The sequence below is a fragment of the Seriola lalandi genome, unplaced genomic scaffold (assembly GCF_002814215.2).
Source record: "Seriola lalandi dorsalis isolate HSWRI2012SDOR001 ecotype SW California unplaced genomic scaffold, Sedor1 jcf7180002054855, whole genome shotgun sequence".
Taxonomy (NCBI): Eukaryota; Metazoa; Chordata; class Actinopteri; order Carangiformes; family Carangidae; genus Seriola; species Seriola lalandi.
This window is the reverse complement of record NW_019525408.1, coordinates 989,578-1,007,609: the sequence shown is the minus strand read 5'-3', so window position 1 is coordinate 1,007,609 and position 18,032 is coordinate 989,578. Positions and strand designations below refer to the sequence as shown.

The 18,032-nt window shown below is 39.9% G+C and overlaps 2 protein-coding genes across 5 annotated transcripts in view; one reads left to right on the top strand and one right to left on the bottom strand.

Moving 5' to 3' along the window:
• Positions 1 to 35: 35 nt before the first annotated feature.
• Positions 36 to 8,209, bottom strand: vps4b (vacuolar protein sorting 4 homolog B). Of its 2 annotated transcripts, XM_023427217.2 has the most exons (13): positions 7,798 to 8,209; positions 6,990 to 7,101; positions 6,674 to 6,774; positions 4,988 to 5,099; positions 4,526 to 4,676; positions 4,293 to 4,351; positions 4,047 to 4,166; positions 3,758 to 3,914; positions 3,488 to 3,636; positions 2,188 to 2,269; positions 1,884 to 2,103; positions 1,641 to 1,781; positions 36 to 1,556 (listed from the first exon to the last, which is right to left on the bottom strand). In XM_023427217.2, exons 1-13 carry the CDS (start codon positions 7,816 to 7,818, stop codon positions 1,455 to 1,457), a joined length of 1,527 nt encoding a protein of 508 aa, XP_023282985.1. In that variant the 5' UTR covers positions 7,819 to 8,209; the 3' UTR covers positions 36 to 1,454. The 2 variants fall into 2 exon arrangements, with proteins under 2 accessions (XP_023282985.1, XP_023282986.1); XM_023427218.2 differs by lacking the exons at positions 6,674 to 6,774; positions 6,990 to 7,101; positions 7,798 to 8,209 and adding an exon at positions 5,963 to 6,190.
• A 641-nt stretch (positions 8,210 to 8,850) lies between these two features.
• Positions 8,851 to 18,032, top strand: part of LOC111670470 (laminin subunit alpha-3) — a 53,831-nt gene continuing 44,649 nt past the window's right edge. Inside the window, exons 1-2 of one of the 3 annotated variants that reach the window (XM_023427189.2) lie at positions 8,851 to 9,394; positions 10,000 to 10,152. In XM_023427189.2, the coding sequence (XP_023282957.1) occupies positions 9,125 to 9,394; positions 10,000 to 10,152 (423 nt within the window). In that variant the 5' untranslated portion in view covers positions 8,851 to 9,124. The remainder of the gene's footprint in view (positions 9,395 to 9,999; positions 10,153 to 18,032) is intronic. The other 2 variants (XM_087179567.1, XM_087179568.1) reach the window with 2 other exon arrangements.

Below are 18,032 nucleotides of genomic sequence, written 5' to 3'. Positions count from 1 at the left end.
CTCTGTTGGAAATCTCTGTCAATAACAAAACTTGATTTCTTGACAAAGCTATAACCTTTATTTACATAATGGAAACGAAAAACAGGATATCTTATGCATGGGTGACCTCTTCACAAAGAAAAGGCTGAAGAGTTGGCTATATGTATAGACATTTACAGTAAAATAAGATATGTTTTCCATCAAGACTCATAGGAGACAGCACACCTTAGGAGCAAAAGAGTACAGCTGTATACAATCTCTAAAAGAGCATACATGAAATGTGCAAGTATTATACATTTCTTAGTTGTAGTGACAACGCACTCAGTATATGAGCAGACCAACATATTAAAAAAGAAAGAATTTTGCGGCTTTTCTGGAAGGCACATGGTGCACACTGCCACTTATGGCTACATAAACTCCATGCTTGGAGATGCATTCCTATGTTGTCAAGTGTAAGAGATGATCTCTCCACCTGAGCCACCAGTGTCCAACTTCAACACCTGCCTTAATTCGCAATGTGACTTGATCTTAATATAAGGCTTAGTTTTTTGCAGTTTGCATTAAGGATAATTAGCAAAGCCGATGGACAGTGATGAAAAAATGTACAATAGGTTGTGAAAAAGCCATGAGCTGAGTGACAAAGCAATTGAAAGCTATTGAGTCCTTGAAAAATAAAGTGGTAAAATAATGCTGGTACGGCACCAATGGTGAGCCCCCCTAATAGTCATGTTGAATACAAATGACAACTGAGTTAATAAATACAACTGTCATTTGTTTGGAAACTTGATAAACAACCCAAAATATCAACAGGGCCTAATACAGCTCTCATCCTGAGTATCTCTGTCTCAAACTCTATAATGTCCACCACCTTGAGACGAGAAAGATGTATTTCACCAAAACAAATTCTGTGAACTCATGCCCTCCGCTACACCTTCCCAGCCCAAGATTTATATATTCCACAAAGTACACTATACAGTATAAAATGCTTGTTTTTTTCTTAATACAAAATAGAGAATATGCAAGGGGTATTTATTAGTCTAGTGAGATGTACTTACTAGAACTTAAAATAAATAATGTTGATTCCAATGACCTCATTTGCACCAACTGTTGTGTAGGTTCTCTGCTAGTTTCCCTAAGATGCTTGGGTTTTCTGCTCATCAATACCTTTAGTCTTTAGTGCGTAAATCAAACAACCCTCTAAATTCCCTATGTGGCATTGATTCTTTTATCAGGTGTAGATGGGAAGTCTTTAATCTTCTTTGGACAATAGTGAATATCAAATAAAACTAGGTCTTCCACCCTTTGTGTAGTTATCAGATTGGCAGAACAGAGCAGTAATTTTACCCACTTATAATAAACCACCAGGTCTGGTGAATGGTTAGGATGAGACAGAGAAATAAAGAAAAAGGGACAAGGACAGTAAAGAGACACAATCAATTCCTTTGCTTTGGTTTGACTTGGCTCATTTATCCCGCCTAGCCTTCCTGTCCAAAGTCTTCTGTGAATTTTTTCAGTTTGTCAAGATCTTGTTCATTGACTGTTGGCTTTGTGTTGGACTGAGACCTCATCATATCAGACTGAAAAAAAGGGGGAAAAAAACATATTAGAATGAGGGCTCTGATGTACATTTATATTACCATCTAATATTTCTATATTCTTACCATGCATACTACAGGTTCCAATAGCTTCTCCCCAGGGACCTCCATCCATGTCATTTCAACTGCGTTGGGATCACCAGGGGAGCAAGGAGTCAAGAGGTCATCTACAACAGCGTTGGGGTCAGTTCTGGATGGACCCCGTACCTTATTTAAATCAAAACATAAGAAAGGAAACAAAAGTAACAGTTAGCTCTAACACATTACACTAAAGCATAGAGTAACTATGTGATATTTTAAAAGTCATACCCGTTTGAAGTGGGTTGCTGACTGGACCTTTCGAACCGGCTGCATTAGAGCATCTCTGACAATGATACTTATATCTGCTCCAGAGTAGCCATCTGTCTTCTTGCCCAGAGTGACAAAGTCAGATTCAGTGAGACTGTTTGGGGTTGATCCCAGATGGAGTTTGAACATGAAGGAACGGGCGTGCTCTTCAGGCAGCGGGATGTAGATTCGTTTCTCAAATCTGAGAGAGTATTATTTATGAACAGTCAGCACAAGTGAATGATAACATGGTTACAAACAACTTTTACTGAGTAATAACAATAACCTTCTTCTGATAGCTGAGTCTAGTGTCCATGGGATGTTTGTTGCTCCAAGTACCAGCACTCCCTCATTGTCATTCCCCACACCTGTAACAACACATCCAGGGTAAGATGCACTTGAAATTTAACTTTTTTACCACAAAGATTATATCTTGATGCCTTTACTGACATCTACATCTTTCTACAAATCTGCAACCACAAACGATCAGTGTTACAAGGTTATAGAAAGAAATAACATTTCACAGGTTTACTCACCAGGCATACAAAAACCATTTCGGTGCATCTAAGCGGCCTGTATTCAAGTTACAAAATGATGTATCTTAAATAGATTATTGCAAGCATGTTTATTAAAAAGTGTGCACATGCAAGAAATAAATCTTGGAGAGTTGCTGAATACAACACACACAGCGACTGACAATATTGATGAATATAGATAAACAGGTATTCACATTTAGCCACGTAATTGTTTGTTCCATGACTACTGTACTAGATTGGATTATATTTTACAGATGTTTTTGTGTTAACTCTGTGGATTTGCAAATTATGAATCCTGTTAAAGATTAAGTGTGAATTATTGCTCTATATTATAAACATTATCTCCTCAAAAGGAATTTAGTTTAATTATAGTTCAGCTATTAATAGCTGTAAAACACAATGCACCTCTGACAACATCCTAATCAGTGGAGTGCTGCAGTAGCACTTTCCTGCCTCATGTGACTCAGTGCTCATTTAAGCTGCTCACGCTTCAGTTAACAAGAAGTGAACAGAGAAAAGTACAGAAAGCGACAGAGAGAGGGAGAGTCCAACCACCGGCCTTACTCTGAAACAAGTCCTATACAGCCAAGAGGACATTAATCTGAATGTTTTGCCTGCCTTTCGACTTAATCTACTGATTGACCCAACAACCCAAATATTTGAACGTTGCCCAAAAGCACCTTCTCATCACCCACCCATTGCAGTTTTTCCCCTGTGCACACCTTTAGTTTCTATGGTTACACATTAGTGTAATCCATTCTTTGTAACTATAATGCTGCCAGTGAAAATTCAGGGATTGAAACTGAAAGGGTCGCTTCTTTCAGTGCCTCAACATTCATTTTTTTACTTGAAATGCCATTTTAGATCCCACAGGTTGTTTTCTGATTCCACAGAATATTGCTGAAAAAATGTCCAGTGACATGAAAAATTATACATCTCAGATTTTTAAACAATTTAACATGAAAAGGGGGGATTGTTCAGCATCTGAATCTGAAACAATATCAAAAATTCAGTAACTATAAATATTTTTTTTAAGTTCATAAGACTCACCCTGCATCTGAACCAGGAATTCTGTCTTAATACGACGAGCAGCTTCACTCTCGTTCTCACTTCTTGAGCCACACAGGGAGTCGATCTCATCGATGAAGATGATCGAGGGCTTGTGCTCCCTTGCGAGGCTGAAAAGATTCTTCACCAACCTGAGAAGCAGAAGGGAAGCTTTCAGGAAATGAAATAGGTGAGTGCTGTTGGATATAATATGCTGTAGCATATTTATATGCTTAACCCATGCTTCTTTGGATTGCTGGTAAAATGACTCACTTTTCACTCTCGCCCAGCCATTTGGAGACGAGGTCAGACGATGAGATGGAGAAGAATGTGGAATTGTTGGCCTCTGTGGCAACAGCTTTAGCCAGATAGGACTTTCCTGTACCTGGAGGTCCAAAGAGCAAGATCCCCCTCCATGGAGTTCTCTTTCCTGTTGTTCGAGCACAGAGGTAATTTAATCTATAGTCCTGCACTGTGACACAACAATTCCATGTAACATAGATGTTTGCTTCTATCATTTAAGAGTAAAGAGATGGCCTTCTAATTAAACAAGCTTTAATACCTGTGAAAAGATGGGGAAATTTGATTGGAAGAATAACAGCTTCTTTCAGCGCCTCCTTGGCTCCTTCTAAACCAGCAACATCATTCCATTTGATATTTGGTTTCTCCATAACAATTGCGCCTGGAAAAAATATACATTACTGAGGTGCCCACATAATGACATGAATGCATGTAAAAAAACCAACAGTAAAAAAAATATACAAAGCCTTCAGAAGGCCTAATAATTCCTAAAAACAATATTACAAACCTGAGAGTTGATTTTGGAACTTCTTTTTCTCTGGATCATCACCTTCATCACTTTCATTCCTGAACACACAAACATCGCATTATAATTTTTTTTACATCGTATTGTCTAAATTTCAAGTAAAAAATCAAGATATCATTATATTTCCAATATATCAAGGGAAAACTATTTCTTCATCCAGATCTGAATGGCATCACATAAGCAGACATACCCCACTGCCCCACCCATAAACACACCCTTTGTCATCAGACTGTGATTCTTTGACAGGCTTAGCAGGAGGAGCTTTCTCTTTCTTCTTTAGATACTCCTTCAACTTCTCTGCTCTGTCCAAATATTCAGCACATTTCGCCCGGATGCTCTGTTTAGCTTTCTCACCTTGGGCTTCGTCTGTCAGAAATAAGCAGAAAAAAGTTAAACAAAAATTATTTCAGACTGTATTAGACACTGCTCTCCTAAATTTTCTGGCAGTGTTGGTACACTCACAAAACTACGGTTTAAAAAGAAAATAGTTAAAAAAAAAAAAAAAAAAAAAAAAAAAATTATATTTAAGGTTTTCAGGCAATTCTTTAATTATTTTTACAGGTTAGTTCAAGAAGAAAGTGAAGCCTTTTTTAACCATGTCCACAACAGGCTACAATGCGAGTTCCCAGATTGTGGACAGGTTATACTCAATGCCAATGTGCTGTTTTATGCCTTACATTTCACAACATGAAGGAAGTACTGAACAGCTGCCTGGTAGAGACGCAGAGCCTCATCATAGTTCTGAGCTTTATCCTCCTGAGCTGCCTTGCTGGCAAGATCAATGGCTTTCTAAAATAAAACAGACACAGAACAAAGTTAGTTACATTGTCACCTGTAGGTGCTCGCATTAACAGAGAAAGTAGATGTGAGAAGGTCAAAAACAATCAGCCAATCAAACATCAAAACAAAAATGACACCAAGTTACGAAATTAACTGAATAATAGTAAAAAAAATACTTAAATGAATGTCAGCCGTATGTTTACCGTAATTTATTATATAATGAGCAAATTTAATGCTACACCTGTCCTGCGTGATGTCACCGCACACAGCGAGGTAAGAGTGCCTAAACCTTACTCTGACAGCACTTGGTTTCACTTCCTTTTGGTTGCCGTAGCTGTTATCTATAAACTGTAGCACAGTTTGTACTTATAACACATGTATAAGAATATCACGTTAACAATTTCACTTTCTGTTGGAAGTAGGTGTCATTTATAGGCCAAATAAAACCAGTTAGTTAGCATCGCTAATCTCATTAGCGGTGTTAATGTTAGTCAATAGAACCGCTAAAGATAATATTGTTCGGCAAATACAACACCCGCATGTACTTTAACAACGGAAAAGATTAATCTTTACGTCACATACAGGTCACAGTATCTGCTGTTGGTGATCTTTTTGTTGTTGACAAGTTAAATGCCGAAATCATGCCTAGGTTAGCTAAGTTAGCTAACCATGCTAATTAGCAGCTAATGTTACAAACGTTACGCTATTCTACACCCTCGGAGGCATTTATAACGAACACCACCCAACAAAACCAGGCCACACGCTTCAGTTGACAACAGCTACGATGCTTTTTTCATTCACTCATACATGTGGACAACTTTGTTAGCTTATATGCGCGTTTTACCCAGCCCTGGGGTTGGTCTTCAACTTACCTGTAAATTATTGTTGGTAGCCATAAGGGCCGATCAATTTGTCCAATAATCGAAACGGACGTCACACCACCGTGAGTAAACAACTTTTAAACAGACTTCTTTAAAATGTAGCCTTGCAAGTAGACTGTTAACTCGATAATCGAGGTTTTTATGAGGTTTGTTTTCCTTTCTTGGATCGCTCCCGAGTAAGATCGAGGAGGAAACTTCCGTATTGCAAAGTCGATACTCGCGTGCACGGAATTTGATGACGTCAAGACGTAGCTTCAGGGTAACTAGCGTTACTGCGTTTATACAATTTACAATACATTACAATACAATTACTGTTTGGATTTTAAGAATATAAAAGTAAGACTGAGTACGATGATGCCACTTTTGTTACCCTAGTCTTATTTTGATATTTTTTATTCTTAGTTGCAGTTTATGTGGCTTGTTGTGGTGTCTTTGCTTAGTGGTTCACCCATACCCCACATACATTACCTCTTTATGTAGTCAGTGAGTTTAACAAAATTAAACACTGCCAGACTATGAATGAACTATTAACTCTGACATTATTACATAAACAATTTTATCAGACACTTGAATAAACTTTATACTTAAAAAAGTAGCAGGAATTAAGTCCACTTATGCTGCAACACACCCATGCTTTTGTGACACATTTCCCATTTTAGGATGTCCAGATTTCTAAAACAAAAATTAAATTTTTATAAGAACCTCTTTATTGACTAGGTACTCCTGCAGTTCTTCCACTCTGTCCAGGTACTGTTTACATCTATCTCTGATCTTCTGGTTGCCATCTTTACCCTGGGGTTCACCTGATGGGAAGGAGAACATTCATTTAATGCCATTCTATATTGTTACTGGTTTTTGTAACTAATATTTTATATCAGTAGCTGAGTAACTTCACTTGTAGATGCTAATTGGTTCATCAAGCAATGATAATGATGGACATCCATGTACAGAATGTTAGGGTGACTGGATCAGTTAATATGACATTAGATGCATTTTGTTTCCAGCCATGGTGACGCACGTTTTAAAATGTGCAGAAAGTACTTGACAGCATGTTGGTAGGAGACGATGGCTTCTGCGTAGTTCCCAGATTGGTCCTCCTCTGAGGCCTTCTGTGCTACGGCAATAGCTTTCTGAAATAACAGGAATTTAATTAATATTTCAGATACAATCATACCTTATGTTTCTGTAACACCACCAAAGAGTCTATAGTGTCAACTTAGCATCTGCTAAGCCATCTGCAGATAAAACCTTATAACTCAGTAGGAAAGTACTTATCGTTTTAGAAGAGGCTCATTGTGCAGTCTACCTGATCAAGGACCCTCTATATCTCAATCACACACCCACGCATTAGAGGTGGGTACCTGCTATTTTGACCATTAAAAGAAAATTACACTGCATATGAGGTTTTCCATCTAGGATACAAAGACATACAAAGACATTATAACCTCATTATAACCTCATATAGCACCTTATAATAAGTCCCGGTTTAAAACGATGAATGAATCATTTCACAGACCACCATAGAATCAGTGCACTTGATGTGAAGCACTATTTTCAGTTAGCTCTCGCAGAACAGAAATATTTGACACAAAACGCCCTGCATTTAAAAAAAACTTTAATAAAACAATGGAAGAGTTTTGCAGCGCACAGTACCTTAGACTGACACTTAGACGGAATCATAATGAAGCATCTGCCAAAATTAAACCGGTCTGATTGCATACAAATACACTCGGTGGGTTTGTTCCTATAAGTAACAACACTTGTTCCACTCCACTCCATAAACAAAAGGAGAAATTTCCAGTTTTGCGGAAGGTTATTCACCCTACCTGGAGATTTGTTGGGTCCATGAGGAGTCCTGGGAGAATTAAAAACACAACAGATTCGACCTGTGATCCCTGCCAGTCTTGTTTCGTTTATCCACTCCTGTAGTCACTGCACAACTAGTTCCTGTTTGCCTATCATTACCTCAGCATTGACACTTGCGTTAAAGAAAGTGGCCTGCCCAGTCGCAGGAATGGCAGCGATGCTGGGACGCGGAAACCCTCCTGCCACTGAGTCATGATGCTTAGGCTAGTTGTTGTTTTTCAAGTTTCAAAGACGACACAAGTTGCAGAGGCATTCCCTCAGTGACCCATATAAAAGTAACTATTTCAGAATTTCACAAATGATTCACTTTTTATTGAGAATCATTTGGGACAGTAGCTTAAAGACAAGACGTGTAAATGCGAGTCGTGTTATTTTTCTCTGTATACGGAAACTCTTGTTACAAGAAGCCAAGCGACATTTGAAACCCCGGACTTCAACTGCGAAACTAAAACCCACCTCTCCAAAGGCTGGTGTGATGACTGTCTGTACCACTAGAGGTCGCCACAAGATCATTTTTAAAGGATCAAAAGTTGTTTAGAAACTGTAAACTCACTTCACATATCCTTTTAAGAATTAACATTATACTTTAATACCAGAACTATAAAATATAAAATAAGATATTTAAATATTAAGCATTAACATTTTCCTAACCAGTTAATTTACCATAAATGTTATTCTATAATTAAAATCTAACATTTGTGATCTGTTTGCACATGTATTGGTTTTTGTTTTGCATTTAGCAAACAGTTAGCAGACAGTTCAAACTGGCTTAGAAATTGCAGAATACTTCTCATTGTGACTGACACATATTCAAAGTGGTTCTTTGCTGGAACTATTGGGATACAAAACAAAATGTGCAAATAAGTAAATTCGAATACAAGACGCTTTATGTATATTTTGAACCAATGTGTTAAAACTGTCTTTTCATCATTAAAATAAAAATGAAAAAGAAAGAGTAAACGCAGTGTAAACGGTGATAGGAGACCTTTGGCCCCACTCAGTGGATTAAAGTCGAGCACAGACTATCCACAGGCTGACATCTGATAGCTCCAGTGCGACGTACAGTTTGGTGAGGAAGACGGAAAGCTGGCGTTGTTAATGTGGAAACATGCAGCGGGAAGAGAGCACACCTTCAACAGCAGCAGACCAACTTAAAGCTGTACGTGTAGTCCTGCTGAGAGAGCCCCGCGCGTAACTCGCGCAGCCCATTAGGCGCATTTCATGGAGATTTATAGATGACAAGACCTGCACGCTGCGGGTTGCTCTCAGCATCTACAAGGATCTCTAATGCGGAACATGGCGAGAGGGATGAGAGTGGCTAATCTCCTCGCTGTATTTTTTGCTTTTTTGATAACACTTTTCAGCGACGCAAATGGACAAGAGACTTTTAATGACATAACAGGTTTTAGTTTGAGTCCTCCGTACTTCAACCTCGCCGAGGGCTCCAGTATCTCTGCCACAGCAACCTGCGGTCAGGATGAGGCTGGGACACCGAGATATGATTTATACTGTAAGCTTGTCGGAGGACCGAACACACTTCCTACTCAAAATATACAGGTAAGAATAAAAATAGGGACCTTGATGTGATCCCAGCACAGCTTTTCGTCCTTGCGTAAAAGTAAAATAGCAGCTGTATACAAGCGCTGCAATGGGCAACTGGTACACATGGGCAACAGGAAGTTATATACACTATAGCCTATAACCACAGTCTGAAATTTACTTTGTCTGAGATGTATTTATTTTGTATGTTTAAAAAAAAAAAAAAAAAAAATCTAACCCTCTCTAAATGTGTTATGCCTTTCTGTAAACACCAAATGAGTCTGTAGAGCTTCAGGGCAAACCTGATAATTCTGCCCGCCCTGACTAAGTTGTACAACTGCCAGAAATAGTTTTACACCATTGTAGTTGAGTCCCACAAGTTTTCTAAAGGAAATGCCCTTACAACACTGGTCTTGTCCCCTCAGGAGCTCCTTTAATGTGGACTGCAGCAGTTTGACAATGACATACCTAGGCTTATTTCTAAACTTTTTGCAATATTTTTCATATTTTGCAGTAGATTATTGATTTGCCAGCATCTTGCTCCACAATAAAACATGCATTTAGTTTGCTGCAATTATTTGGATGTGTGTGGTTCTAAATACCAATTACTTGACACCATTTAGGGTCAGTTCTGTGATAACTGCAACGCCATTGTTCCAAACAAAGCCCACCCGGTGACCAACGCCATCGATGGGACCGAGCGATGGTGGCAGAGCCCTCCTCTCTCCAGGGGGCTGGGGTACAACGAGGTGAATGTCACCCTGGACCTTGGGCAGGTGAGATTATCATACCTTACTCTGCTATGAACAGCTGTTTACCTGCTGCTACCTGCAGTGTGTATAATGATTGCTCTGTGGTGACAGTAAAATATAGCACCTGGATGTTACAAAGGCAAGAGAAGGAAAGTTTTTTTTTTTTTGCCTTGGCCCTTGCTCTGCTGCTGTGAGATGAGTTATGTCATTTGTGGTTTTTTTTGCATCTCATTCTTCTTCAGTGCTTTGTTTTGCTGCTGCTTATTTGTTTTGGATCATGCTAGGAAAAAAAATTGTTTGACTCATGGTGTTTCATTCACAAATATCCCAAAGGTGTTACATGATTATGTTTTCACTTTGAGCTTCATCACCTCAGCCAGCAGTGATCATGTGAATAATGTCCTGCAGTTGGTTGCTTGCCAGGAATCGGATTCACGCCCCTTTGGCTGGTGAATATGCTTCCATCATGACCCGTGTCTCTGGCAGGAGTTTGGCTCATGGCCCATAAAACTGTACCTCACGCTCAATTATCCACTGTGAGGAAAGAGAGGAATTCTGTCTCAGGATTAGGGATCAGAAGGATGTAAAATCAGATTCGAGGAGTGCAGGTGGAGGCCTGGACCTCTTGTGTGAGGAGGGTTTTATAGTTTTGGAGTAGACTTCAAAACAAGAGCAACAAAAGAGCCCCCCCCCCACTCCACACGTGTTGCATCTCTGGTTCCTGGTGGGCACCAAATCAGACAATGGGTGTTGGCTCTTCTATCTCTGTTTTTAGACTGAGCTGAGCAAAGATCCTACATGGCTAAATATAGTCCATGCTTACAAGAGGATGGACGCATGCAGGGCATTTAGGGATGTCTGACTTTAATACGTGGTAATGCTCAGTTTATTTGGGAGCAGGGAAAGCAGCATTATTGTATTATGGTGTGCTAAAAAGAGCATGGCTTGATCTGTGGCTGTGACCACCTACCACACAACCCCAACCCCCTCAAACACTTACACACACACACACCTGTCACACACATTTTTCTTTTGATGGCATCTGATGCGACCACCAAGACTGTAAACAATGCTCACCTGCCACCATGGCATTTTAAGCCATACGGATGTATTAGCACTTAAATTAACCTATTCTGTGAACCTCTGGTGTATCAAACAAGCACACTCAGCATTCTGAGTTACTGCTAAAAGACAATAGATTTTGCAAGCACTCCTGGAGAGAAATGGCTGACACAATATGAATGAAATATCATTTATAATTTGAGTTTGAAACAGGGTTTTCCTGTTTCCTGAGTTGAAGTAAGTGCTTTATTTGCCTACAAGAGGACTTTATTGCAGTCCTCCACCCTACAAATGCAACTTCATGCATTATCCAAGACAGGGCTAGAGCTGTCAGATTGTTTGACTGTTCCATGTGAAGCTTTGATAGCTTTGTTTTTTTTTTTTAAATCTAGAGGATAAATGATGTGTTCAATGAAATATGTGGGTTAGACTTAGCTGAATGGGTTCTGTGGTTTCTTTCAAGACCAACGCAGGTGGCTGTTCTGCTGTTGTCTATATAGCTCTCAGTAGATATATTAGATAATAGCACAGTTGATGTTTATGTTAAAATGATGAGGTTCAAAGAAAAAGGGGCTTTATTGACGGAGCTGGTTCTGTTTTTTCTGTAAAGAGGATTGTTTGATTGCAATGTCTGCCTCAGTTTAAGCTAGACCAGTCTGGCTGAAAGTGAACTCAACTTTGATTCTCGGAAACTCTGTTGGTCCACGACTTTGGTCCAGACTGAATCATTTCAAAAACTCTTGGTGGATTGCCATGATCCATGATCCCTAGACAATAAATCATACTGACTTTGTTCAGCCCTTAAGTTTACCATGAGGTTGACATTTTAGTTTTAGATCAGTGTCTTGACAGTTATTTGAGTGATTGTCATAAATGTCTCGCTCAGAATGAATTGTAATGACTTTGGTCATCCCCTGACTTTTCATATCACCACCATCAGGTCAGAAGTTCAGTTTGTCCAATACTTTGGTTTATGACTAAAAGGTAATGACATTCTCATTAGCCACTGTTTTGTGTGTAGTCCTAATGAGCAGATATTAGCATGCTAACACACTAACCTAAGATGGTAACAGTATACTTGCTAAACATCAGCATGTTTGCATTGTCATTGTGAGCGTGCTAGCATGCTGATAATAGCATTTGCCTCAAAGCACTGCTGTGCCACAGCCTCATCGAGCCCCTAGCAGGGTTGTAGACTCTGGGTCTTGTTTTCATTCAGTCAGTCTATCTTCAAATCTTAGTGCCACTTTCATCAACCAGTCTGAGTGCTCCTTGTGACATGATTACTACTTTCTATTTTGCTCCCAGCTCAAAAATCTCTTATGGATTAGTCCTCTGTCTCGGGCAGGCCAGTGAGAGCAGGCTTGCTACTCCCTGTTTTTGTGACTTTTTGGCTTTTGACCTGTGAGCCATGATGACGTGATCTTCAGTTGGCTCCTGTATGACAGATGAGGCTTGTTTGCTTTCAGAGTAATTGGCCCAAAATGAATTTGATTGAAGTAGATATTTATGTGAGCCCAGATCATATCTCATTTGATTTTCACTAATACAGCTTTTGCATTGTACTGTATCTGTTTATCTCTAGGTCATTTAAAGCCAAATGCATTCATATGTCATAGAACCAGTAAAACACTTGTCCTTGCCAGTATAAATTCATGCCACATACTGTATGTCTCCACCAAAATACTGGCTCCTTTTCCAGGAACTTTGGCCCTTGTTAAACTATTTACAGGACACAGTAGGCAAGCCATTGTTCTGGTAAACATTTACACCACGAATCCGTCTGCCAGTCACTTCTTTTTTCTGGGGAATGTATTTTAGGAGCCCTGACCGCATGTGCTTATCTGCCTGAGTGAGCTCAGAGTAGAGCATGTGAGGCAAACATGCCAGGGCTTACTGATGTCTGTCTCCCATCTGATGAGTCTGAGCTGCTACTGATTGGTGGGTGTCAGGCACTGAATGAACGTAAGACATTATAAGTTTAAATGAAGTTCTGATTAGCTGCTGGACTGATGTTTGGTGGATTTAGCTGGCATTTTTTCTGTGAAGGCTAAGGCTGTGGATTATTTCTGTGGGTGACAGGTGTTTGTTGTGTTGATGATAGAGCTTTGTGCGGTGGTTTTGTGGCTTTAAATGGACTCTGACTGCAGAACATCTTGTTGTTTATCTATGATTTATAGGCTTATTTGCACAACAGTCTATTGCGTATATCTTACGTCATAAAAAATGTGATTCTGCACTTTTAATTCTAAAGTTGGAAGACAGAAATGATCTGGTTCAGGTTAGCGTGGTGGCTTTGGCTCTGCTCACAGTTTTGCAATCGTCGACAGACAAAGCTTCGAAGAACTCAATTTTAGAGACATTCCCTTGGAACCTAATCCCCTCTCTCAGGGGTCCACCTCCCACCGAAGTTGGTTTGAATGTTTTATTTGCAGCCGTTGGCCCCTTTTGTGTTAGAATCCTTCTAGGCGGCATTGTGTGACATCCTTTCTGTGCTCTCAAACTCTCACAAAGGTTTAGTTCTTTTTAAGCCTTGCTGAAAGTGACCTGGTCCTCTCTTTTCACTGGTTAAATGGATAGAAGTGGAGAGGTGGTGTAATTTGGTGGTGAGAAAATACTCAAACAGAAAACACACACACAAACACACATGTCTCGACTGAAAACATTCAACTTTCCCCTGACATCTCACTGAATAGACATTCAGACACAACCAAACAAGATGTTTACATGCATGCGTGGATGATGTTGTGGGTACAGATTCAGTGTGCATGGTGGTACTGTATCCTTCTGAATCATGCAGCAGGTGGCTAGTGAATATGTAGAGCATATAATCCCAATTGAGGTATGATGTGATTTGAATATGTAATGCAAAAAAAAAACATATGCTTGGTAATAAAGATTTGCTCATTCAGTGCAGATGGCACAGTCTGACCCTAGAGACAAAACTGGCTGTTAGACATGTCCCTATTGCTGTGGTGACGATGGAGGTGATGTAAGTGGCTGTCTTTAGCAAGGCTGCCTGAGGCGCCAGGCCAACCCAGCAGATATTTACTACTCCGCTAACAGCTACCTCATGCTAGTTAGCACTAGCTCTGTGGCTTGGCGAGTGCATCATGTCCTCCTAAATCTGGAGCTCCAGAGTGGAAAAGCTTGTGGGGGTTAATGTGGGATCTATTCACCTTTTCAAGGCCATTGTCATAAATTCATACATGGAAATGTTAATTAGTGGTCACAGGTTTACTGACGCAGGCACTGATGCAATGGGACGTGTTAGAGAGCAGGAGTTTTCCTTGACCCATTTGGTAGGGCTGTTTCATGAATAGTAGCACATCCATCAGCCTACTTTCATCTGAGGTCTAGTGAATATGGGAACAAACACCGCCTCGGTTCAATTTTGCAATATTACAATGATTTATATTGTACTAAATTATTCCCGTTCTTGCATCATTGTTTTGTACTCACATTTCAATGTTATCTTTGTGTTGCAGTCAATTTTAATGAAGATTTATAATTTAATTGAGAGACAGTATTACACCCAAACCCTAAAAAATAACAATTGTAAAATACAATAATTCTCACTTCTCAATTCCAAGGCTCCATTTAGGTAATAATAAACCCAAATGTACTCATTTAAAAATGCTCAAATTTTATTCGCCAATTTGAACTTTCAGTTTCTTTGTAATGGTTTAATATTGACATTTAATAAAGAGGCAAACATATAGTCAATGCAGAAAATTCTCGAGCAGCTGCACCTCAGGCTTTTACAATGAGAACATTGCTAACAAGTAGTAACTTGCATATACTCTATGTTTTCTGGTACAACTACAATTCTCTTGTGACTTTTAGCCAACTGTTCTTTGTTACCATATAACTAATTCTGTCATGGAGACAGAGGAAAATACAACAGACTGCCCCTCTCCCCTTCCACCACCCACCTGTTGCACACAGACAAGCAGTTGTACATTGCATTGTTACAAACTGGAGGGCAACTGTTCCACCCCACTGGGCTGCAGCGTGCCTTGTCTGGCAGGGCTGATCCACTCCAACAGAAGGTGATGCCTCCTCTCCTTTGAATTGCGTTCTTCTGATCTCACATCAGACTCTCAGGAGCTCACTCAGATGGCCTTTATCTGTCAGGACTCTGATCTCACTGTAGATGCAGTCCTCTTGGTTCTGCATTGCTCTTTGGTTAGAATTTGGGATAAGGATATTCTGTGATCTTTGCTGACTTCTTTTTTTCTGAAAATGTAAGATATATGATTATATGATATGATTAGATATTCGATTAGTTATGTACTCACACATCTCAACCTCCCATGGTAGCATACAATACCTGCTATTAGAGCAATACAATAAATTAGAATATTAAAAGTGTAGATTAAGAAATAAAGGACCATAAAGGAAATTGTTGCAGACATTTTGATTTATGATTGAGAAGGCTGTGAGAAATTCCTAACCAGTTCACTTTACAATACACTTCATTTAATCAACACAAAGAGATTATAATTGAAGAGATCCACGTGGCAGGCACGGCAATGAGAGTAACTGGCAAAGGGTCACGCAATCAGCTCTTTTTTTTTCCAGAACTTAGATTTTTTTCTGAGGGTGAAACACTGCTCCACGGCTCCATTACCTGAAGTGCAGGCATGTGTGAAGTTAGAGAGTTGGACTTCTGTGTGTAGAGGCAGCAGTGCTCCTGCTGCAGTTCACACTTATGGGCACATATTTATCATGGTTGAGCTGTCACACAGAAACTGGGAATTAACTGTCAGGGGTCAATAATCCAAACTAGATAATATACACATGAACACACTTTGGGCATGAAGTGTCAGCAGATTTACAAATGATGTGACTGTGTGTTTGTCAAAATAAATGTACATGTTGCTACAAGTGTATTGAGAAAGGTAAAAATGTTAATATGTTGCTGTTAAAATGGTGTTTGGTCATGAGGGATGGCGTTGGCTCTGTTGCCTTGTTGTGTTAATTAGAAGGTTAGAGGAGATCTGATACTTTATACCTTGTATATGTGACACTATTGTAGGGCACCAAGGTCAGGAATTTGAGAAGGGGGTAGAAGGCAAAGAGGGTATGTGTCAAACAGTCCATACCTGTCACAGCTCAACCCCTGACCTTTTTGACACCCACCCACAGTCTCCTACACTAAACCTCCTGGCATGACACCCTTGTCTAAACCCTGAGGCTGCAGATGCAGGGAGGGGCAGATGGCTCTGCTCAGGTGTTATTGCAAATGTTTTGCCACAAGCTTGTCAATCTGTTTCATGTCTTTCTACGCCACTGGAATCCTCTGCTGGTGTGCTTAGCATGCCATCACGATATTTCATGCTCCTTCCAAACAATACGTAGGTGCTGGACATATTTCAAGAGTGTGTGTTTAGACTGGCAGGCCTGAAATTAAGCAAAGCCGTGCCAGGACAGGCCTTTTCTTCCAAGATCGTGCTGTCTGTTTCTTACTGGGTTTGTTTCCGGAGGATTCACTCAGTGACTGGCATCAACTCAGTATTAGATACCACAGTGAATGACATCACCACATTCAGCCAAGATCAGAATTTTTGACTAAAGTTGGGCGAGCAGTGTTTCCCCTTTGTTTCAGCAGTGGTGCTGTTGTGCGTGCATAAGCGAGCTTGGGACCCATAATTATATATGTTTCATGGATACATGCAGATGGTGAAACACTATCGCAAAACTACGTTACAATTATTATAGGAAGTGTTATTCATTTTCGCCTTGTCATGTGTTAGTTTTCCAGAAACTTTTGATGGTTGAAGGACGTATTGTAGCCCCAGTCAGTTGCACAAAGTGTAGAAAAAGCAAGTTGTGGTAGTTACATTTTGTTTTGAATAATTATGAACCATGTGAAATTTCAGCAGCAGTGCTGACGAGGTGTGCACTTCTCATTTTCCACGGGAGTCAGAGTAAATAAGAAGTGATTGTGTATTTCAGTGTTTTATGATTATGATTTTTTCATCAGTATATTTGTATTGGTGATCTCCATTAAAGTTAGCATCAGATACTTTTGCCAGATTCTTAGTTGTATGAGCACCAGTAATAATATAATCATTTATATAGTATGTTGATATCCAGCACTAGTCACCTTTTCACTTGGTGCTCACATACACATATTATCTTTCACATTTGACGAGTAACACACAAACACAAATTTTATGTCGGACTGACCTAGGATCAGAGAAACTGTCTTGTAGTTACCATCTTTATCCGTATCCATGACAAGTGGCGGAGAAGATTTTCACTGCTGTGTGTTGTTGTCAGTGACAGGTTCTTGAAAGTGGTGGCATGCTCTGCTTTGAGGGCATTAGGAGGGAAGGGGAATGTGGCGCTATGTTTGGAATCTGAGATGGGTTGGCATGCCAGCCAGCACGTCTCTAGCCACCCCTACCCTTTTTACCCCCCCCCCCCCCCACACACACACACACACGCCTGCTTCCCTTCCCCTGGCCCTCTCTTAACGTCATCACAACCCATGTGAACTAAACTTCCCCCCGGTCCTCAGCAGAGCCAGCATATTGATAGTAAGCAGCTCCCCAGCAAAATCCTTGCTTCTGTTTTTAGCAGGAGAACATCCCACGTCTTGTTTGTGTGTGCTGTTAATCTTTTTTTGTTCTTTGAGCATCCTGTTCCGTTTGGGTGGATTTGCTCTCTGATTAATTTCAAGACACACCCCATTCAGAGTTGAGGTCAGGAGGAGGCGTTCTAAGCTATTTTATTTACTTACACACTGACTGTTTTCTCGATGGCAACAGTGATTAAAAGACAGTCAGACTATTCCTGATTTGCAACCTAATGATTTTCTGTTTGTTAAAAGG

Coding starts and splice junctions, on each gene's coding strand:
- vps4b (XM_023427217.2), bottom strand. CDS start 7,818: ATGGACCCAACAAATCTCCAG. Junction 3,915..4,046: donor ATTTCCCCATCTTTTCACAG/GTATTAAAGCTT, acceptor CTCGAACAACAG/GAAAGAGAACTCCATGGAGG. Junction 1,782..1,883: donor CAGCAACCCACTTCAAACGG/GTATGACTTTTA, acceptor GATTTAAATAAG/GTACGGGGTCCATCCAGAAC.